General features: G+C 38.0%; 1 protein-coding gene across 13 annotated transcripts in view; it reads right to left on the bottom strand.

Moving 5' to 3' along the window:
- PDE4D (phosphodiesterase 4D) overlaps nt 1–24164 on the bottom strand; it is a 729058-nt gene that overhangs the window by 522179 nt on the left and 182715 nt on the right. Inside the window, exon 1 of one of the 13 annotated variants that reach the window (XM_036901653.2) lies at nt 20060–21314. The exons of the other annotated variants lie outside the window; for them this stretch is intronic. Within the exon in view, the coding sequence (XP_036757548.2) occupies nt 20060–20106 (47 nt within the window). The 5' untranslated portion in view covers nt 20107–21314. Of the gene's footprint in view, nt 1–20059; nt 21315–24164 lie in introns of those variants that run through there. 13 annotated transcript variants of the gene reach the window in all.

The following is a 24164-nucleotide window of genomic DNA, read 5'->3' as shown; positions in this document are numbered from 1 at the left end:
GCATTTGGCTTTCCCCTTTGAAAGATGGGCCGTGTTGGGACTTTTACAGGAACAGCAGTAAGAAGTGCATCCTCAATCTTGGAAATGCAGTGGCTGCCTATCATTCTTAGGATAACGTAAGAGTCTTTGCATGGCCAACAAGGCCTAGATGGGCCGGCCCTTCCCACCTATTTCACCTCATCTCTGACCTCTGTGCCTACCTCCACCTGGGCTCTTTGATTTTCTTTACATTCACCACTTATCACTTGTTCATTTACCACATAAGGTTTGTCTTTCTTCTCCTGGTTAATTCTTACTGAGCCTTCAAATCACAGTTTAAACCCTCCTTTCTCAGGGAAGCCATTTTTATCTTCCTGACCAAGTCAATATCCCCCCATAGATTCTCTGAACTCTGTGTGCTTCTCTTCCACAGCATCTGTCCAGTTATAGTTTGATGTACATGTGAGGGTTTGTATGAGTGTGTATGTGAGAGTGTATGTGTTGTGTGTGTAAGAAACAGATAATTTGATTAATGCTTCTAAGCCCCTTGATTGTAAATTCCACATGGGTAAGAACTCTGACTCTTCACTCTCAGTATCTATAGATGAATGGTAAATAGAAATAAGCATGTGCGGACATGGGGAGACAATGTCAGGGTGTGGTAAGATGGTGAGGGAGCTGAAGTTGAAAAGATATATCAAAGAGTAACACAATCTATTATTTTATTTCTTCTTTCTGGGATGAGTGGGAAAAAATGGCTATTTAAAATTTTATTCAGTTGTATTTTTTAGCTTTCTAAAACCTTAGACAACAAACAAAGGCACTGTGGGTAGTATGCTTCTGTTAGAGCCCAAGTGAAAATGAATGTTCTCGAATTCTACAATTTTTGCATCACAGGTTTTCCGTTAGCTTTCAAACTAACACAAAATTAAATGCAAACTGGGAGGCATATTAACTGTTTTATGCAAGATCTTAACATTATTTAACTTAGGGCATTCATTGAAAGTATGCTTCATTATTGAAAATCCATTCTTTGGTATGTTTTTAACCATCTAGCTGCCTCTAGAGACGTGACTTAAAGTCTGAAGCCAAATCCCTGCTCTCTTATGTGATTATAAGGACTCTCAGTAAATGGGAGCATGACCAATGTCCAATTGCTCAGCAGGTCCTACCAGCTACTATCTCCTTGGACTATGTGCAGGAGATGGCCAACACATGCAGCTCTTTGGCATCTCCAGGAAGTGCAGAGATTTCTAGGTAAAAAAGGTAAAATTCAAATTAGTCAGTTTTGTCATTACAGATATAGTTATCATGTAGGGAGTATGCTTGTTACAAAAGGATAAAGCAACAGATAAATTGTGAGAATATTTAAGAATTTACAGTATCTACAACCCAAATTACTGTGAACATAAAATTGACTATCAATCTTTATTTACAGGAGTGCATCTGGGAACCGGACATTATTTTAAAGTCCATGGGTCTGTACAGTAAAAAACACTTATTTTTGGAAAAGAAAATACTGACTCTTCTAAGTCTGAGAAAAAAATCAGCTTTCATTTATGTATTTCAACTTCAGGAAGGATAAGAGGAACAACTCCATTGGAATTGAACTATGGTAGATGGTGAGAGTCAGGTTGCTCACCATTAGAGTAGGAGGTTATAGGAAAAACTAGAATGACCCATGTTGTAATGGATTAAAATGGAAACATTAGTATGAACTCATGCTTTTTAAAATCTATCTACCCAGATAGTTATAGACATATTTGTAGATGTGCATAGAGAGGTTAGTATGCACACATACACTTCCTTTCTCTGTCAGCCAAGATTGCCCAGAAGAGTGACACCCAGTAGCAATGAGCATACCTAGTACCCAAATCTTGGTTTTTAATATTATTCTCGAATGAAGGGAAACAGTTATCCTTGGAGAAACAACTGAATCTAGGACTGGGGAAGGAAATGTACAAGATAAGCCTGCATCTTGTAAGGCCAGAAAGTAAGAAAGTCCGAAGAGAAAAATTTCACAATTATGGGAATATATCAAAGCGACATAGGAGCAAACAGAAAGAACTAGCAATGGCCAAGGCTGAGACAGTCTGAGTGACAGCACTGCATTAAATTATAGCCCCCAGTATCAAATACATGCTCATGGGCCCATACTGATATAAACAAATGACTGGATAAGTAATTAGATAAAGGGACAGAATACATAAATCTCGTATGGAGAAGAATTCCAAATATTTTATATAGATCTCTGCTTTAAGGAGGTTAAGAATAACCCCTCCACCTCCTTACATGTGGGCTATTCAGAGTAACTTCCTCCCAAAAAGCACAGTATGAAAATAAGGGAAAAGTGTAAGTTTATAGTGAAAAAAACATGACAAAAACCTCCTCAGCTAAGTGACCAACGTTAACACCAATAAGTCATTTCAATAACGTGATGAAGAAGGCACTTTACCTCTGTGCTCTTCCTCCTCAACTACATAACCCCAGTCAATCGAGAAAAATGTCAGGAAATCCCAACTGAGGGAAATTCTACAAAATACCTGACCAGTGCTTCTCAAAACTATTAAGGTCAAGACCAAATAAAACCTGAGAAACTGACATAGCCAAGAGGAGTCTAAGGAAAAATGACAACTAAGTAATACGCTGTCCTGGATGCAACCTTAGAACAGACCATAACATTTGGTGAACTAAGGAAATAGGAATCAAGTATAGACTTTAGTCAATATTATGTTAATATTTGTTCATTAATTGTAACAAAAGTACCATGCTCATATAAGATGTTAATAATATAGGGAAGTGAGTAGAAGTATATGTACTATCTTGGCAATTTTTCTATAAATCTAAAACTGTTCACAAATAAAAAGTTTATTCTAAAGAAACTCTAAAGGTCTATGAATTTAACTTAAACTGGTTGAATTAAATAGTAAGATCTCATTTTACTGATATAAGCCAATATTTAATTCTCTTAAAAAGACATAGCATTCTTCATTTCTTAACCTCTATGACCAACTGCTTTCTCTACATTTCTGCACACATTCCTCTGCACCTCTCTACATTTCATGTTATGCATCATCAATTAAGGCCAGAATAGAATGTTAGGGAATTGCTAAACCTATGACTCATTTAAAGAAAAGTTTACTGAAAGGCAGGAAACATTTGTATGAGATATGCATTATTTACATGGATGTATCTTTCAAAAAGAGTTGAGAACAGTGTTCTGAGATACAAAAATCAGACACAAACTAGGGAAGAAATATAAAGAAACCAGAAAAAAAGGATATATTTCAGCAAATTGATAAGATGTTATCATTTACTCATTACTTTTGATCCTAGCAAACATTGCACACTTGTCCATCCCTATTTCTCCATCTGGATCCGTACAGGCTATGTCATATGAAATGTTTTTTCTGACCATTCAAACTTCAAGACCCATTCTGGGTTTAAATCCTGTTACTGCGGGAACATCCAGTAGTATATTTCAGATTTGCAGCCACAGGGACCCAGCATCATCCAAATACCCATCCTTCAATTACTGCATCATTTTCTTTCTTTCTTTAACAATTACAGTCTTTCAACCACTTTATATATGACAAGGTTTGTGTTTGCTTCCACCCTTGCCACTCTGCTCTGAGTTCTTTGCAGCACGTCCGCATCTCAGAAGTGGGCACAAGGCACCAGCCGTGGTCTGGATGCTGCAGAGTCCAGGGCACTCATTCCTCTTTATTTGAGTCATTCTAGTTCTATTAATACAGCCCAGAGTGTTCTGTGAAATCTCCAAAATAGGTTCTATATTTTACTTTCAAAACTGGATGGCAGATACAAATATGACATTACCTGTGATCAGTATGAAATTTTTTTAGCACATTATGTTTTGGTTGTGAATGTCACACTTGGCTTCTTGGAGGCTTCAAGTATTCATGTACCACAGCCCTCCTGGGATGGTGCCATCAGAGGTGTCCTCGGACGGCACACCTTTCAACTGTCTCTTATTCTAAAAGAACCTTACCTCTTCTTTGTTTGTTCTAGCTGCAGAGATGTAAAATTGGAACTAAACATACTGGTGGGAAGAGAGTACTCTTAAATCTCAGTATTTAATGTCTTGGTATTTTCTAGACATCTTAAAGTACATGTATTCCCATGAGGAATATTATTGCCTGACAAATAATGATGTCATGCAAAATTAACCAATTAATGATTCAAGAAAAAATTATTCAGGTGCCAAAGAATATATTTTTCTGATCTTTATAGAAAATATATAAAATGATGTAAAATGTCATATGCAAATTGTGAAAACTGTGTTGGAGCAAAATGACTTAATACAGGTGACAGATTTCCTTACCATGCACTTAAAGTCTTGTTATTGATCCACGTGATTCAGCTGTGTCAAATCTACTGACCAAGATTCAGGTATTTTAAACATTAATGTGTTCAGTAATATACAGTGCTGATAAATATGCCAAAAAAAGGACAAACTTCCAAGAAGAAAACCAAATAATGAATGCCAGCCACCAATTTTACATCTCTGCAGCTAGAACAAAGAAGAGGTAGGGTTCTTTCAGATAGAAATAAGTTATTCGGTAATACTATTGGTATTTTCAATTAAGATGAAAAACATTAATCTTAGTAAGCTTTTTTATTGTGGACTTAGGTTAAACAATACAATTAACAGCTACAGAATTTGTAGATCAGAATCAGCAAAGAGAAAAAAAAGTATTAACCAAGTAGACATGTTAACAAAATAACAGATTAGCCAAGATTATATTTGAATAAACTAGCAAAGGAAAAAGACATCCATAAAAATATCTAATTTTTAGTTCCTTACAAGAGAAATGGTGCTGTTTGTTTTACAGACCAATTCATACAAATGTCCAAGAAATAAGCAGTTATTTCCACTCTTCATAGGCACTGTAGCATGTCTGAAACAATAGTTTGCTCCTCCCTGAAGTATTTTGATTACAGATTATTTTTTTAAGGTTACTCAGGAATAAGCGATATTCTTTTCCAGGAGAGACCTAAAGGTTCTTAAACACATCGTTTTATTTGATGCAAACCCCACTGTGAAAGGCCCTGGGGACCTCAGTTTAAGAGCAGCAGGCAGGAGACTGATGTACTGGTTTTTTCCTGAACACTGTACTCAGCAATCTGGGCGCACTTAGTAGTGATGAATAGCTGTGAAGAATCAGGTACTAAAAAGTTATTTCCTTGGAAATGAAACCTTTTTTTTTTTCTTTTATCTTTTGCCGGTCTCGACTGAAGCTCTGAAGAAACCAAGGATACGGGGAAAGCATGCTAACTCAGATCGCACACAGAAGGCACTCGTGAGGAGGTGGGATGCAAAGGTTCCAGGGAGAGGAAGGGGAGAATGGCCACGATCATCAAAACTCTTTTGATGTGTTATTGCCTTCAAAGAAGTAGATTTCCTCCAGGTACAGCTGTTTGATACAAATGGGTTCATCTGTCAATCAAAGATCTTTTACTCAGAGCCAAGTCAAACGCCTGACTATTCTAGTATTTGAATCAAATTCTGCGTGTCAATATGTAATAGCCAATTTACCTAGCTGGGAAAAATAAATTAAATGAGAGAATGAGAAATAGAAAAATACATGGAACCTTTATATCCTATGTTCTTAAATTCCGTTCTTTTTGGTTTTCTGTAGCATCTTTCTAAATTATCAAAGGCATCTTTTTCTGAGGTTGGGGAAATAAATAATAGTCACATCACAACTTCCACATAGGATGCTTGTCATTTCATAATCATTTTTATGATTCCTGTTTTCCTTATCATATGAATTTACTCTTGAGACATTTCAAGCACAGGGAAGCAGTCTTGTGAATGGGCATGAATTGACAGATCTCATCAGGTGCAGCCTTACTCAGAAGTTTGACTTCAACTTTCATTCTTACACAACAAAAGTCCATGTACAGACTTTAGAACATGTGTCTCTAAGATTCTCCTTAAGAGTCACACAAGCCTGCATCATTCTTTACCACTGGTGCCCTTACAAATGGAGCAGGACTCAGGACTCTAGAACCTAGTGCTGTACTGGCCTACGGGAGGAAAGTATGTGAGAGCGCTTTTAACTCTGAGGGAGTAACTTGGAAAGACATAGCATTTTTTTTCATAAGAAACATATTTTTATTCAGATTATCCTTTTATGAACACCTTAATATTTTCAATAGTAGTGAGATTTTAATGAAATCTGGTACATGGACTTTTTTTGATTAACTTATAATAGTAGTTACAGTTTTCAAAGAGCTTCCCCAGAAACTTGTGGGGAAGGAAAGGGACAGGAGAACTGAAATGCATCAAATGTCTTATGTGTATCAGGTGCTATGATTTTTATATATCTCGTTCCTCTTTATGCACATCTTTAGGACAAATCTCCTTCCAATCTCAGTACCAGAAGTGCTTCCCCCAAGCCATCTGGTTGTTTATAGCTAATGGATGCTGAGACTTGTATGTAAGCTTCCTGATTTACACTGGCTCCTAACAAGTTCAGCAAGACCTTCACATTCCAACTGCTATACCCACTGACTTCATGGTCAAACTCCTAGAACTTGGTGGACTCTCTGCTTTCCTTGAGATCTAGACAAATTGATTTGAACTTCCCAATTTCATGGCCAGTAAGAGTCCCAAAACTCAGCCCTTGCTAGGGGAGAATCTCCTGGGGGAGGGGCTCACGGAGCCCCCCTATCTCTCTGTCACATTGAGAACCAAAGGTCTAGATCCTTAGAATGCTCAAGTTCAAGTTACTTGCCAGGGTGTGCTCTGATTGAAAAATACATAAATATATAAATTAGTTCCTGATGTTCTTTCACAATAAAACAAGAATAAAACCTTGTTCTAATGTGTGAATGGATTTCAAGTTTTTAATTATCATCTTAATAGATAGGGTTGATATGTTCAGTGCGATATAAAAAATATGGCATATTTTACCCATTTCAAAGGCTCACCTGACACATTAGATTTCTTATAAAAGTTCAATACTTTCAATATCTCAGTTATCAATATTTTTGAGATGTCACTATCTTCTTTTGAAAACAAGATCAAAGCAATAGCAAAATGAGAAACTAAAGAAGTAATAAGGAAAGACTAATAAGATATCAATTGCTTTAGAATCAAAGAATCTGGCAGATCCTGTTGGTTGAGCACCTACTTCTTGAGGAGAACTGGGCTAAGCACTTTACATACAGTATCTCATTTAATCTATACAGCTATACTAATGTAGATGGGGAAAAAACAAGATTCAAGTTAAGTTATACAGGTGCTCGAGGTCATACAGCTCCAAAGTTGAATAAGAATGCCATCATGATTGCCTAACTCCAAATCCCATGTGTAACTGTCTCTTGGTATTTGATAGTGCTTATGAAGTATGATGGTGCCATGTTTGTGAAAAAGACAAGAGGTATATAGGTCATGGATGATTTTGTTTAGCTTTGAAATGTGTCAACTTTGGAATCTCACCATCAGCAGATAATCAAACACTAATTTGTGCAGTCGTTTTCATGTTGATGGGACTTGAGAGAAGTGAGTTATCTGAGGTCAAAAATGGTTTCGTGGAGGAGATGAACTGATGGAGATAGAGGGAATGTGAAAGATGGGTAGGGTTTAGATAGAGCAGATGGTAAAACCTGCAAAAAAAAATCAGTTAGGTGTGTTTGGGAACAATGAAAAGACTGAAGTAATTAAGAAGAATCTGGTTCAGGAACCATGAGAATTAAAGATAGGTCGGGTGAGACAAAATTGCAAAGAATTCTGAAGGTCAAGTGGAAAAAAACTCCATGTGTTAATCATTCACTCCTTCTGAAAAGATCTATGGAGGCCTAGTTATATGGGCCAGAGAAAATAAGAAAACAGAGTAACACAGAAAGCCCTGAAGAATCTTGTTCACAGTCCTGTAAGCAATTACTGTCAGGGCCCTGCCCATGTTCCCTCAGAAATAACATGCCAATGGAATCCTAGTCCAATCACGGATAATACTCTACCTGCATACAGGTTTTGCTTGCATGCAGGCCAGGCTGGAAATGCCAGGAATCAACTCTAGGAGTAGCCATCAGCCCAATGAAGAATGAAAGTTGGAGGATAAATCCTCCAGTGCCCTCACCCCTTGGATAGGACAACTCTGAAGTGAGTTGTACATCATCTCCCAGACTCTGAACAGGACTGAGTCCCAGTTGCCTACTTCAGTTACCTGATCATTTATGTAACCTTTATAGATTTTCTTCACTTTCCTGTCTCATTTCCTCACTCCACCAGTGATCACCTCCTGGATATACCATTTGCACTAGAATTATTTTCTAGGGCCTGCTTCTAAGGAAACACAACCCAACACAGATGAACAATAGCCCTAGTAACAACTAACTATGCCAGGTGCCTTTCTAAGTATTTTACATATGTTACAAGAGCCGAGTATTATAACTATGCAAATTATTATAACCTCCATTTTACAGATGAGGAAACAAAGGCAGAAATTGGTTAATGAAGTTGCCCAGGGCCTCACAGCTAGAAAGCTTAGATCCATATTGGAACTAGGCACTCTGGATCTGGTCAATGCTCTTAGCCACTAAATTGGCTGCCTCTCTGCACAGGGTAATAAATTACTGTAGCAACACAAACTGGACTGCAGGAAGTACAAGAAGATTTTGGAGAACAGAAGGGGGCTCAGCTCTACCTGCAGTTCAGGGAAGGTCTAGCAAACCAAGTTTCGATGGATTTGCAAGTGACCTGCCAGTAATGTCCATCACGCAGCAGGGCAGTGTCTTCAGACACCATGGAATCCCTGCAAGGGTATTAGAGCAGGGGTACAGGGAGTCACAGTATGGGGGAGGGTCTATTAACTAGTGAAGTACCAGCTTCCCCAGCCCTTCTTCAAAAGTGCAGCATTTGTATAAACCTGCTACTCAACACTGGTCATATCTGTCTTATATATAAAGCCAACTGCCTAACCTTTTGCTTGAAGGAAGGGTTCTGGGATTTAAAAATATATGTTTATAATTTCTATACTAAAGAACAGATATATCTAAAAACTCAAATGTCAGATATGTATTGTGGAATAATGAGGGAAATCAGTTAATGATAGATGACATTAATATATGAAATTAGAAAGGCACAGGCCAGATGAAGCAGGGCTTTTTGCTTTATTGCATACAATATGAAGCTAATGCATTTTCTAAGCAAGGGGAGTGATATGAAGGAGAGAATTGTTTGAAAGCTGAGCATGAAAAGAGGGCAGAAAAGCCATGCATGGAGACGGGTCTGTGTCTGACAGCCTTATCTTGTACTGGGAAAAAAAAAGTAATGTAAATATTATAAATGAAGAAACAGACATATGTTACAAATGAAGAAATGGACCAGCTGCGGAGTTTATTTACACAATTTTGTCTTGCCAGAAAGATAAAGCACACATCTTCAAGGAAAGAAAGATTCCTGTAAATGAAAGTGAATGAACTGCTTATTAGCTTTAAAGAAATAAATAGTGTCTTACATAAGGGGGTGAATTGGAGCAATACCATTTGGTTTTGCAGACAAACACAATTTAGCAGGATGGCTGCTTCTGCAGACTATCTCAACACACTTAAACTTTCCCAAGTACTAGAAACAAGATGTGTGGGAGTTATTTATGCTCAAGATGATGATTTTTATAGAAATTTTACTTATCCAAACACATGGACTATTTCCTGAAAAACAGAAATTAATCTTGAAGCACTGAATTCCAAGCACACCATCTAGAAATGTAATTTTCACTCTAAAGCATTTACTGAGTACCTACTGTGTGTCAGGTACTGTGCTAGGAACTGGGCATCTAGGGTGAAGGACACAGGTAAGACACCCCAGAGAGGAAAAACTCATCCTGCAAGAAGCTGGTGCTCATTTAAAATGGGAGGGGGCAGAGAAGTTTTCCAGGGTAGGTGATTCTGGTTGAGGTTGGTGAGATGAGGAGAAATGCATTATTCTCCATAATTCAAACTTAACCCAAAGTGTTGTCTCTGATAGAGGTTGGAAAGTTGCAAGGATGTGATCTGCAAAAAAGCAGTTTTGTCCTCCAAGCAAACTAGAACTAATGGGAATACCTAAATCGGAATGGTCATGTTACTGAGCAAGTAGATTACCCTAGGCAACCTGGTTAACCTTTCATAGTCTAGTCTCCTAATAGGTACAATAACAGTAGTTACCATTTATTAGTTACTTATTGAATGACAGGTGTTCTTCCAAGCATGTGACAGATTTTCTTATGTAATCTTCTCAGCAACCCTAGTAAGTGAGAACTATGTATTATCTTTATTTTACAAGTGGGAAAACTGAAGCATAGAGAGGTTAGACAACTCACTCCAGATTGTACTCTTACTAAGTAGATAACACACCCCTGTCGTGGGTTTGGGGGTCTCATAAAAAGCTCAATCTATACCTGGCCTTAATAACCTCTCAAATGCGATATTTATTATTATTACTTGTATTACTTTAGCAGCAAAAGTTCCCTTGCCTCATCTCAAAACACAGCACAATAACAGTATTTGAATGATGCAAAAGATACTTAATTAAATAATGCCACAACCATTACAGCTTTTGTCATTCATCCTTTTCTTTGCACGTACTCATTTACTGAAGAAAAATTTATAGAGTGCCTATGAGGTGCAACACTGTGCCAGGTGCTGGGGTTGTAAAGTAGAAAAAAGAAGTCAAGGTAGCTACTCTCATGAATAGAATGGACTATGATTTGTTGCTATGAAGTCTCAGCAGTTAGTGTGATCACAGAAAGCTCGTTGGAGCAAAAAGATGTGCAGTGAAGGATGGGGAGACCACTGTCATGTTTAAAATGTTGACATCCTAACCTATTTTAACATTCAACCTCTCTCAAAAATCAACTAGCAGGGATTACTTTCTAGAAAATGGGTCTTTCAACAAATATTTTTTTCTTGTAGAACCCAAACAGCCAGGCAGCCATGCCATACTTATGACTTGAAAGAGGTCCCTCTACTACTCTCAGGGACACTCAGGTTTCCTCAGGTCACACACTATCAACTTGCTAGCATACCTTTCTTCTCTAAAACATCAAGTGCTTCCATAATTATGCCAATTATTTTATTTCAAAGCCACTAAGCAAACATATGTACACAGAGCAACCAACAAATTAGTTCTCATACTGAGAACTTCAAGCATGGTATTTCTTTAGACCAGATAGAAACAGCTAGATGATGAAACAGCCTGAGACCTTTGACCAAGAGAAGAGTTGAGAAGACTTAAGGGACATAAATAGCAAGTGGGATATATTTTCTCAATTACCACGGATAATAATGGGAATAAAGCTGCCATCTTACCCATGCAAAACGGTGACATTTAAAGGGCACCTTTTTTGGAGAAGGAATTAAGCCAAATGTAGGCCTACAGCTGAAGCTAAGAGATTTTTTACAGGAGGGGCTAAATATTTCAGAAAAGCGTCAGGGTTCAATCCTAGACTAATTTGTTCATCAAAGTATTAGTTTTCAGCATTTGCTTTAATAGAAGGAGAGTTATGCCTAAACAAGAGACAAAATGAGTAAATTAACAGGCTAAGATAAAGAATCATAGATTTTTATAGTACCATAGTGATCATTTGGTTCAACCTCCTCCACTCCAGATTTTAAAAGAAAAACATGAAAACTCAAAGGAAAGGACTCATGAAGTTCCCTTGTAAGTGACTAGGACTGCCTTATGTAGAGGTTTGGAGCTCCGGCAGAAATCCCACAAAGCCCCATACCAAGCAATCACAAGCACTGAACATCAAGAATATTAAAGAGAAACCTCTGTTGACCTCAGAGAAAGTGCTGATGATTAGAAGAGATGAAAGGAATTTATTTCCTAAACTCTTGGTACATGATAGGGCTTACAATTAAGGTCTAAAAGACCATAAGGCTATTAAAAATTCCCTTATTTTGCATCTTATATTTGTTACTCTCCCCCTGAGATACCATGGAAGCAAAGAAGATAATGTAAATTTATAAATATTTAAAATGTCAGTTCTGGTTAAGGGCATATCATGTTTTATTATTTTTCAGTAAGTTTCTTAGAGACTGGTGACACTTTCAAGTAAACTTCAGAAGTATTGAAGAAATCTTTGTAAAAGCAGGTCACATATATATATATATGGATTTGTGACATTTCAACATAAACCATAGAAAAATTCTTATTAAAGCGAGCAAAGCTGAATCATTTTGCCTTCTCTTCATACTGTGATCTTTTATTCATTTGAAGATAAAATTCAAAGCAAATGTTTTAGAGCTTCTGTTTGCCATCCAAGAGTTATTTCCAGGCAGCTTAGGAAATCTCACATTCCCAAAATCAGGTCATGAAATTGGAACTGCAATCTCATTAATATGTTCATACAACAGCTTCCACCGCTACCAAATAGAAAAACACAACAGTAAAACTCAGTCTGCATTCCTTGGGATCCCCAAAAAACAACCAGCAGAAGATTTCTCATTATAAAACAGTTCCTAGTTTAGTAAATTAAGGGTTGCAACATTTCTGTCACACCTCTGCACCCTTTCCAGACATAATACTTTAGGTAAGTAATTTTTAAAGTGCAAGTTCTTTGTTGACTTTACATACTCATTCAGCATCACTGGCTTTTCCAGCTGGCTGACACTCTTGCATTTCCCTCTTGAGCAGCCTGTCTGATTCCCCACAGAAACTGCCCCACACCTGCCTATGCTCGTCCACCTGACTCTCCATAGACCCCCCTCTGAGATAAGAAATTGAATTCTACTTCCCAAAGACAACAGAGGGCATTAGACCAAAACTCCCATGGGCTCTCCTTCCATGTACCAAAATCTCTGCGGGACCTGCATCCATCCTGCTCTTTCTTCCTCCTGTCTCAGGGGAAGTTACATCCTTTACTAGCTGTCTGGACCCTGTATATAGGTATTTCCTTCAGATGTGCTCCTTGACCCTTGAACATACCTAGCGCTCTTCACTAACTACTCGTCCTTCCTCCTCTTCTTCCTTCTCCCCCAGTTCTCTCTCCTCCTTCCGGTCCTTCTTCCCCCAAATTTTGAAAGTAGTATGCACAACTTCTTTCTGCCTTTATAACCTCTGGAATGTAACTTACCCCCAGGTGCTCTCTTAAACCACTCTCCGAAGTGTTGCCAATAGCTACCAATTTTCAAATCCATCTGATATACTTTAAGTCCCTCATTTTTAGGTTTTGGACCTATGAATTGTTTCTTCCTTTGAACTCCCAGAACACTTTGCCTATACCTCCATCAACATGCTCCCTGCTATACTGTCATCATTTGTTCCTGCGGCTGCTCTCCTCTCTAGTCAATGACTGCCTTAGAGCAGGACTGCTAGCACATTTACCTGGGCACTCCCTTTGCTTAAATTAATCAGTATGTTCCACATATTTTAATCCTATTCACTAAGAATGGCATTTTTCAAGCACAGATATTGAGCTACTTCATGATTTAAATGTTCATTTGGCTGTTTGGCACTGGCTCTGATTTCAGAAAATATTAGTATTATTTACCTGTGCAAAACATTAAAGTTCTACAATAGGACATTGTGAAGCAAGTAATGATGATGGTAGCAATACCCAAACTTGTATGATCTTTTACTGTCACCAAGCACTCTCAAAAACATTTCATCTGACTATCAGAACCACCTTTCAAGCCCATACCCAGACAAGGCCAGGACTGTGCAATTTGATCACTGCCCAGCAGCTCAGTGAGTGAAGCTGAATTCATCTGTTCTGCTCCCTTCGCCCAGTGTGTGCCCAAGGAAGGGATGCCTTTTGCTTAGCACAAAGGTTCGGTGCATTCACCAAGCTCCAAAGTCTGCATTTCTAATTCATCTGCCTAGGTGGGGCATCTTTTCCTAATTCACAGAAACGACCCCATAGGTCAGAGTGGCCGGGAAAACATGGCTCACCTCAAATTCCCTGTATAATTTCTCATTCTGAGAAAACACAAAAGAGCTGCTGCTGTGCTTGAAGCATAGGTCGTAGCCCTCATATGACCAGGAAGAGTTTCTCAGGGAAAGGCCACTGACATTCATTATACATCCCATGCACTTAGATAATCTGTGAACTAATAGGGTGAAGCTGCTTATTTTTTCTTGTCTTACTGCTAATGTATTTTTAGATAAGCTCCATGGACAAAGTGCTAAGACATCTTCCATAGAACACTGTGGTGAATAAAAAGACACTGGGTTTTAAAATGAGGCCATACTTAAGTGTCAGAAATGTGACCCTGCACTCTCCATGAGCACTACTTTCCTCATCTGCAAACGGGGGTTCAAATAAGACCCACCTCTGAAAGTTGCCATTAAATGATGTCATTTATGTGAAAACATGTGGCGTGTACTGGGTGGGTGGACAATTAGTTTTGATTTCAATAAGGTACACAGTGGTTCCTTTTGTTACATACATTTTAAGAAATTCACTTGAGGTTTTAGCATGCCAGTGTTTAAAAGTCTATTAATTTTTTATCACCAATGTGCTGTGAATAGCTCTTTAAAAGTCTACTCCTTAACAAGACACAGGTAAATATCCACTGCAGTCATTTTCAACAAGTGGTGAAGAGCCCCAAGAGCCTTCACAAGATCACACGAAGCATTAAGAACAGAATTAGAGTTAGAAATCTGGAGGGATTTTTGTTTTATTTTTTCCATCGTTAATAGCCTGATATTATACATAGAATCCATATTCCATCCTTGAAACCAAATACATATCTTCAAATTTTACACAATACCATCTCTAGTTGACATATATTGTCTTGGGTATGTTGGCAGGCTGGTACTTCTCTAACAACTGGAAACACCATGCAGTAGTCCTTCGAGTGATAAGAACTTATGGCTTAGAAACATTTTTAGAGTATTGTAAAAAAAAAAGATGGAATGATGCTGTAGCTAGACAGGGCATTAATGGCCACTAAAGTTTGGGTGTGTGACCCAAGGAGGAGAGGAAGAGATGAAATGTAGTTACTGTTTAAAAAAAGAAGCAAAGAAAAAAACTTCTAACCTGAAGCAAATGGGACACTGGTTAAGTTCCTTTTCTGGGTTCCCTCTTGCTCTCAGAATTCTGAACTGTCTTCCTCTTTTACCTTTCTTGCCTGTTTTTCTCTGAGCCTGGACACCCCAGCATTAGTGGAAGAAACTCAGTAACAGTCAGCTAAGAGGTGAGCAGGAATGAGGGGGCTGGAAAGTGGAGAATTTAGCAATGAGGGGGCTGGAAAATGGAGAATTTAATCAAAGCAAACACCCCACATTCATAGCTAGTCACTTTCATAGGATGGAAATATTTTCTGCTTTCTTCCCCTTATAAAGATTGTCTAAAATCTCCCTGACATGGGCCACTCACTTTGGCCACTGGGATGGAACCTGTCAGCAGTTTAAAGTATGCTGTTTTACTGTCACAGAAAGTCTACCAGGACTAAAAATGACATTTGATTTCCATAAGTGAGGGCACACTGATATTACCCAGGGCAACTTACCTCCTCTAGCATACCATTCCTTGTTTAAAAAATCAAAACAAATATATAGAATTTTTATTTTTTATTTTAAAACTACAAGGTAGTACTAACAGAAATTAAGGGGAATACCACTACAGGCAACAGAAGACAGAACACAGAAAGGAAAGAGAAAAATTATATGGTTAATAGTATCAATCTTTCTTCTAAAGCAACAACTTGGCTATATTATATCTAAACCTGAACTTTTCCCTTAAACAATGGGTTGAGCTAAAACTATTGAGTTCCAGGGCTTTGTGAACAACCTGAGTTTGTATAGTTATGAGCTCTATCTAAACTTTATTGCCATAAATTGTATTTGGCCCTATCAGAAATTCAGAATCAAGCTGAGAGTTTGGTTGTATTTTTGTTCTAGTATTTATGAGTAGTTGTGTCACTCAGAGAAAGAGATGGCACTGAAGCAAGGTCAGCAATGACTTGAAATCTCATTAGAAGACAAGAGGACCCTGACAGAAATTTTAGGTTGGCAAAAATTATCAGAGCTCTGTTTTCTTGCAGGAAACTTAATACATTTTGCTCTTTGATGCATATACAGTGATCAAAATGAATGTTTCTCCCACTCATGAAAACTGTCGTAAGACAAGTGAGATTATTATCACTGGCCAGAACATAAACTCTAGAAAATCAATTCTGGGTTGAGTTTCTGTAGTTTCAATACATGAAGAGAAGAACTTCAAAAATAATACTCTAAGAGTCTAGATAAGAAGGGTTATCCTTTTATTAAGAGGCAGGCCATTTGTCCTTTCTTCATTTATTTATTCATTGGATTTGTTATTGAAATATATATCTATATGCATATATAGATATATAAATATATATAAAACACACATATGCATATGGTATTATTGACATATTGATTTATATCTTGCCTCATTCTAGAAAGGATTTAAATTAAAGGAAACAAAACAAAATGAATTAGTATATGAGTTGACCCTTAGCTTATAGAAGAACAACAGCTACACTATGACTTGCTAGATGAAGCCTTATTAAGAACCTGGAAACATGAAGTCCAAGGAAGGATATGGGGCCTAGAAATAGGAAAAAGAAGCCTGAATGTTGAGTCAAGGTAACATAGTCAACTCATTTGCCTCTTGATCAGAATCATATCTCAGCATCACAAAGAGAGTTTGATAAAGGCTATTTAGACATGTGGGCTTTAAAAAGTTTAATCCTAACCACCAAATAAGTAAAATAGTTAATCACTATCTACAGTCAATCTCAAACCTTCCTCGGGTTTCCTCAGCAGCCCTATGCAGCACCCCCTAACAGCCTAGCAGCTTCTATCCCCTCTTTCTTCTCTCTGAGTCATTCGAGTCCATCATAAAAAGGATATAAAGGTATTGCAATAAAATGCCTACCTTAATTTTTTAAGTGTAAAATTCAGTTGTATTCAACATAACTCTAGTGTTTCTGGCATGAAATTACAGCATTTTTACAACTCAGGATATATAAAGTTGTTACCTATCTCTTAAGCAAGGCCAAAAGCTACAAACATGTAAGGCACACTATGTTGTGTCATTCTTATTATATCCCTGCATATGAGTCCATGTCATTATGTTTCATTGCTACTAAATGAAATTGACATTCCTAGAAAGCTGACTTGGATTTCCCTTCTTCCAATCATGGAAAAAGACCTGTTCCTGAATTGCCAGGTCACCACTACATCCTCACAACTAGTCAGAATAGAAAATAAAAAGAGCTATATAGTACTTATTTGCCTAGTGAGGTCCTTATCTTTGTTTGGCTTGGCAGGAAAAAGGTCGAAAAGTGTAATGGAAAGAAACCTTCACAACAACCTCCAGCAAGTGTTCCTATGGTAGCTTGAAACCAGAAAACTAGATCCTTCACAGCACTCTTAGCACTCGAGGTGGTGTTCTATGTAGACAAGTAATAAGACCACTTGTTAACTTTAACTTGTAGCCAATAAACAATAAATCTGTAATGCTATTACTCAATTATCAGCACACTAGCCGGAGGACAGGAGGATGAGTCAAAGTGGAAACACAGGCTTCTGTTGGAATCATTACCTCTGACACACTGTGGAGACAACTCTGGACCCTCTGTATCTCCATTTTGCCTCCTCTTGCTTCTCAAAATGCAAGAGTCGGGGGTGCACCCATGTCCTGCCTATCCAAAGGGTTTAGAGCCTTCATAGAGATGAGGTACAGCTCATGAAATCCAGCACACATCCCCTTTAAAATGTTTATCATCCCCTGGCATATCTGCGGCCAACTTCTGATTGGCCCCTTTGTGTAAAAAGACCTTAATGTGAGAATGAGGAAAGAGAGCCTTTGGAAATGGAAAGGAAAACAATGTGGCAAAGCCTTTCTTTTTAGCATGGTAATTCATGAGCATGGAATCTAATCCAAGAGGGACTCTTACAGTAGGACAAAGGGAAAGCTTTTCTGTCAGCAAACTCCTGGAGTCTCTTACCGCAGAAGTGAAAGGCCAAGTTAGAAATGAGAGAAAAGCAACAATTGGGTAAGTTGAGAACCAATGACAGTAGTAATTGGGTCACCTGGAAAAAAAACACCACCTTCTTCCTTTGAGTTCAACGTCTTATTACTAAAGTCTTCTCAAGGACCCAGGCAAGAACAAATACACAGAACACTCCCAGGCCACACTGGCTCAGTATGACCACCCCCACACCAGACTGGCCTGTCATGCAGTGAAATCTATGAAGGGTTACCCAGCCTCAGGCACAAAAGCAAACCACCAGGAGCTCAACTTCTCTAAACAGCTTTCAAATATATATATTACAGATCCAGAGGACCATGAATAAGCACATTTGCATTCTTTCAAAAACCATAGAGTTGAATAGCTCATTTCTTTCCAGTTAAAAGTAGAGCTGAGCTAAATGCAACAAAATAAAAGGTGATTATAACATTTGGGATTCAAAGAATGCACGCACCCTACCTACTGCAACATAAACAAATGGACCCAAGCAGGGCTTAGGCAGAACAAAAACTGTTGCTTTATAGCAAGGTACACCTTATGGAAATGAGAATGATAATTTTTTCCCCTAAACAAACCTTAATAGGTACAAAAATTACATTGAAGTAAGGCATAAGGAATAAGAGAAAATAAATAAATATTTGGCAAATCATACTATATGCCAGGGACAGTTTCCAAGACATTTTTAACTCAATAAAGACTATTTATGTGTATGTATCTATAAGAATGACAAGGACCTTATTGCTGATGACTGACCCTTACCACCTCCATCAGAAGGCAGTGACACCAAAGCTCCCACTGAGTCAGGAACTCTGGTGATGCACTTGGAAGGGGGCCACTTAGGTTGACAGGCATGTCTCCCGGACTTCCTCCCAAACACAGTAGAGACACAGGGGACAGTGGCTCTGGACAGCAGAGAAGAAATATACGTCATAGCATTGATTCTGGATGGATTTGTTATTGGCAGAAAAGGAGTTCCTGCCTTGAGTGACAGGGGATGTCACCCACTCTTTTCTGCAACTGATTTTCAGCTAACAAAGTGAAATGTCTATAATAAACAAGCAGCTGATTTTGGTGGCGCCTCAAGATATTAGGAAGCTTTCATTTGAGACACTGTTATAAAAGCAGCCAAGAAAAACCTCAGAAACTTCTATTTTGATTTCTATTGCTTATCCTGAAGATAGTAAAAAAATGTACATGGGAAATACACTCTCAAAAATCAGACACATTGCAGTATCCAAAGCAAGCCATGCTAGTAAGTCAAAAAACCTTTAAAAAAAACGTGTCTTTAGCATGCATTCGCAAAGTTTCTGCTATGAGCAACTGAATCCAGTCAGCCCTAAAAGCGTAGTGAAAACAAGCAATTTTAAAATAATGAGTTTTGCCCTTATAATACCCTCAGCAATTATTTCCTATACACATGTAGTCATAAACCCAAACAAGAAAGGGTACATGATGTCACACGCTCTAGATCCTTAATACATTGCAATGAACCTTTATACATGGCCAGGTATCAACGCACTACGCAAGTTCTATGAAATTCTGAGCACTTCATGATTCATGTGTTCAAAATCCATCAGATTCATTCATTCTGGTAGAAATATTTCTTGAATAGCTAAAAAATATTCCTTAAATGTAAGGCAGCAACACATCTTAGTATTATTTTTAAATAGAGTTAACATTTTTAAGTTTTCCCTTAATATTCTTTTGGAGATTCAGAAGGACCTAAGGCCAAACAAATTGATTATTAGATGTCATAAATGTGTGCATCCTTCCCCAGGGAATTTTCAAAGAAAACAGAAGAGCAAAACAAAGAAAGAAAGAAAACCCTCCCTTTTTCCTTTATGAGTTAAATAGTTGCCATTCTCAATTTGTTTTTTTTTTCCTTCTATGAAATGTTACCAATTGTAAATATCCTCATATTTGACTTCTTTTGGGGGGATGCTTTTATCTTAAGTAATTTGTTATTGCATAACCACTACTTTATCAGACAGCATTTGGTTTTAAACAATGTTTTGCTTTTTCATCCTCATTTGATACCAATATTCAAGACAAACCCGACCCTGTCATGGAATTTTATAATTCTGAGTTTTACAAACTGAAGGGGGTATTGATTACTCACCATATCCAGGAATGCCTTCTAAAGGGAAAATTATTCACGTGCATCATGTTTGCAGATCTTCCGTCATTAATATTTCTCCTCGTCTCGTATGTTACATGGAGTGATTCTCACAGATGAATCCCAACTCTCTTGTTTGAACAGCTACCATAGGCAATTATTGCAACAAGTACTGAATTCCAAAAAAATCCCCCCCTCCCCCCAAAGAAAACCCAAATAGCAACAAGAAAAGCCCTTCCAGGATTTGAAGAAAGAAACATCACAGAACACTGCAGGTATGGGTCCATCCATTCAGGTCCCACTAGTTAGTGAACACACTACAATAACCAGTTCAGTCGCTGATCCTAAATGGTGGCAAATAGTGTCCTGGTAAAATCCAACTGCCTAGAGTGTGAATTAGTGCATCCTCCCAGGAAGGACTCTGGAATGTGGGAAAAAAGGAGTCAAAAGACAGTTTCTTGTTATCCTTGTTAAAGAAGTGCTAGAAGGGAAAAGGAAAACTTCAGGTTGCTTGGCCATGCTGTCCTTTGGGAATGAATATTGCTTTTTCTTCTTTCTTAGGCTCATATTCTATGAGTGGTCACTTTAATGCAGCGCTGCCTTCTGAGACTTGTCGGACAAAGACCTGGGTAGAGGAGCTAGAAACCATGTATAACCAGAGCCAACTTCTTCCCGAATCTCAAAATTGCTGGTTCTCAACTGCAGAAGTAGGAAGGCGGTGAGCGATTTCTGCTTTGCAGGACAGGATTACCATTAGCTGCCTTCATGACTTCAGAAGATGCCACGAGGAAATTCATTTCTGCTGCCTAGCCCCATAATACGGCTGTCTGCTTTCTTGAAGTAAAATGACTAAGCTATTGATCCTTTTACTGCAGAAACCCCTTTAATTTGTTGTTACCAAAGCCATGTGCGGGCTTTTCATATTTTACCTTGTAAAGAAAATGAGTATTACAGCCCCAAGTCTGACGTTGTCTAAGAATTCCTTCCCCCTCTGTCTTTCTTTCCTTTCTCTCTCTCTTTTCTTACCCCCGATTCAATTCCTCAATAGGTGTCATTTAGTCTGATGCTCTGACATCTTCTGAAAGGTTTTCATGCCCAAGCTATACAAACCTTGCATGCTTTAAAAACACAATGGCAACAGGCTCCTGCTGGGGTCGCCCAGCGCCGAATTTCCATCGGAAGCTTTGCAATCGTCGCAGCGTCTGCTCTGGGCTGCGCCGCCCGGCTCTGAGCAGCTCAGGACACTTGCGGGCTCCTGGTACTGTGCATTAACTCTGCAGCAGCCCCACTCGGCTGCGGAGACGGCTGCCTGACAGGGGATGTGCTGGCGTCAAGGGGGCCCTCTAGGTGGGTTTCCGGGCACTGCAGCAAGCCCTGAGAGCCTCCCAGCAGGAGCGGGCCAAAGGGGTTAAAGAAACAGCTCGCCCTGCAAGACCACGTTTCTTTCAGGCAGTAATTACCAGGCAAGACAAGCTAAGCAGTAAGAAACCTGTAAATAGCCTCACAAGGAAATGACACCTTGAACAAACAGGTATTACTGAGGGAGGGCTGTTGTCTGATTTTGTTTTTCTCTTCTCACCCAATGAAAAGAAAGGGAATTCAAGGAGTCCAGAGAGAACTGCAAATGGCAGGGTTTGGTCACTTCCACTCCTTTGTTTTTGAAACACAAAAATATTGGGGTGGGATGCCTTGTTAACTTGATGATAATCTGTAACCATTTAGCTACAGATGACCACACAGGGAGTCTTGGACAGGAGATCCTGTGGAAGCCAGTTGTGCGGAAGTCAGGTACACTTCAGTTACAATTGTGCATACAATAAAGTGGCTTGTTTGATTAGGGGGTGTGTAACTTTGAGGAGTGCTGAGATAAAGCACTGCATGCCTATAGCTGATAGTCTGCAATGCCTCAAGCTCACCCCTTTGTTGCAAAAATTCTCTTCAACAATCCCCTGAAAGCACCCCATTGCTGTTGATGCCATTTTGGAGCAAGAATAAAATAGTAAACTCTTGTGATAGTAGATTGGCACTTAAATAGTGTTTGTTGGAAATAAGTAGAATGAACTTTTCAAGTAGTAGTGTACTCAGTATTAATGTGTCACTTTTAAGTCAGCCATTTAAAAAGCCTAATATGCTTAATGTTAAATGGAATACTGGCACCATTTAATGTATCATGCTATTACCTTCAGTTAGGATTTCCTGTGAAGCCCTGTCATCACAGTAAACATTACTCAGAGGGTTTTTGGGGGGGAGAGAAAAGGGGGCCATCTCCCACAAATTCAAAACCAGGAATAGAGAAACTTAATCTTGAAAACTGCCATGGTTTGGGAAATCTTCATTTTGATCAAATGATGAGCCTAATGGAAATATTCCTGGGAGGAGGAAAAACTAAGTGATTTCTTTAAAAGTAATTTGAACTTGTAAAGTCCAGAAAGACGGTGCCACAAGCTTGAAAGGAGCTTGAGAATATTTTGGGGGATTTCCTGTAGCCTTAGGCAGCAAGCACCCTCATGACCTCCTTTCTCTAAAAGGGAACAAATCTCTTCCATGAGGTCATTTTTGATCTGAACCAGTGAACTTCAGTCTGCATTGTTTTTAGCAAGCTTTGAATGCCTTGAATTGAGCATCACAGAGTAATTTAAAATTGAATATTACATGAGATATTTAAATATTTTATTAGAGTAAGGAACACCTACAATCCTGGGCCCTGTTTTAAGTACTTTACATTATTATTTCATTGAATCCTCATGAAAACACTATTATGTAAGGACTGTTATTAGCTCTGTTCTACAGATGAAAACCGAGGCCCTCTGATAGGAAGTAACTTGCCCAAGGTCAAACAGCTAGTAAGAGTTCTGATTTGAATCAAAGTCTGGCTTTGGCACCTATATACATTACCAATATATTATTCTGCTTCTGTAATAAGAATAATAACACCTTGCATTAGTGTTATGGTTTCTACAAAATTATTTTTACGGGTATTATTTTAGCCTTACTGAAATCATGCTGAGGACAATATGAAATTTATTATGCCAATTTGGGGGGAAAATACTCATAAGGATATAGCATTTCTTCATTATCATGCATCCATGGTAGCAGGAGATCCAGAGAGAATTCAGATTATTTGACAGTTTAGTGTTCTTTGTTGATGAGCATCATCATGCTATCATGATGGACATTAAACTATTTCAGAACCAGTATTTTGTCCTTACATTATACAAAAGATTAGGTGTCCAAGGAAAGTAACAAATATAAAGATTAAAAACATGATGTAAAAATGTATTTTCCCTTGTAATAGAACGTGGAATTTATTTTTTTTAATCCATTCTTCTGTACTCTTTTCATATGCTAAAGTCATACCCATGGGTGAGATGATGTTAAAAATATCTCTGAATCTCAGTTACCACATAGTTCAATATTCAATATGTGTTAGCTATGTTTCCATTTGTGGACAATGATGTAAGTAAAGCTCTTTATAAGTAAAAAAACACAAATGACTTATTGATCAAATTATTAAATGAGATGTAAAATTAAAATATATTTAAACCAAAAGGAGATTTCAACTGAATATTTTTAAAGTGAACTTTTGGCTTTTTATTTGTATTTTTATACACGCAACTCTCTAGAATAAGGTATAACAAATTAGAATAAAAGGACACAAAGTTGAGAAGCTACAGTAAATAGTAGAAAAGTCAAATTTCTGCTTGAGGGATAACAAAGAAAAAAGTGTAATTTATCTTACAGTTCAAGGAACGAAGACCACACATTAATAAACAATCCTAAACAGAGTATTTTGAAAACTCAAGGCTATATATATATATATATATATATATATATATATATATATATATATATATAAGGATGGGCTTGTTTAGAGAATAAAAATAGCTTATTTCCAGCATTTTTATGCCATGTATATTAGAAACAGAGTCTTCAGAGTTATAACCACTACTATTTTACAAACTGCCACTTCACAAAACTCAGTATTTTACAAAAGTGGTCCTCAAGAAACAATATTTGGGCAGAACTAATAGGTTTGTAAATTTAAAAGAAATTCTCAAAGATGAATAATGCTTAAGGACAAGGGTAAAACAAATGTTTCTTTTCCCCT

The sequence above is a fragment of the Manis pentadactyla genome, chromosome 2 (genome assembly GCF_030020395.1).
Source record: "Manis pentadactyla isolate mManPen7 chromosome 2, mManPen7.hap1, whole genome shotgun sequence".
Taxonomy (NCBI): domain Eukaryota; kingdom Metazoa; phylum Chordata; class Mammalia; order Pholidota; family Manidae; genus Manis; species Manis pentadactyla.
The sequence above is the reverse complement of the archived record's forward strand: the minus strand, read 5'-3'. Positions and strand labels throughout refer to the sequence as shown.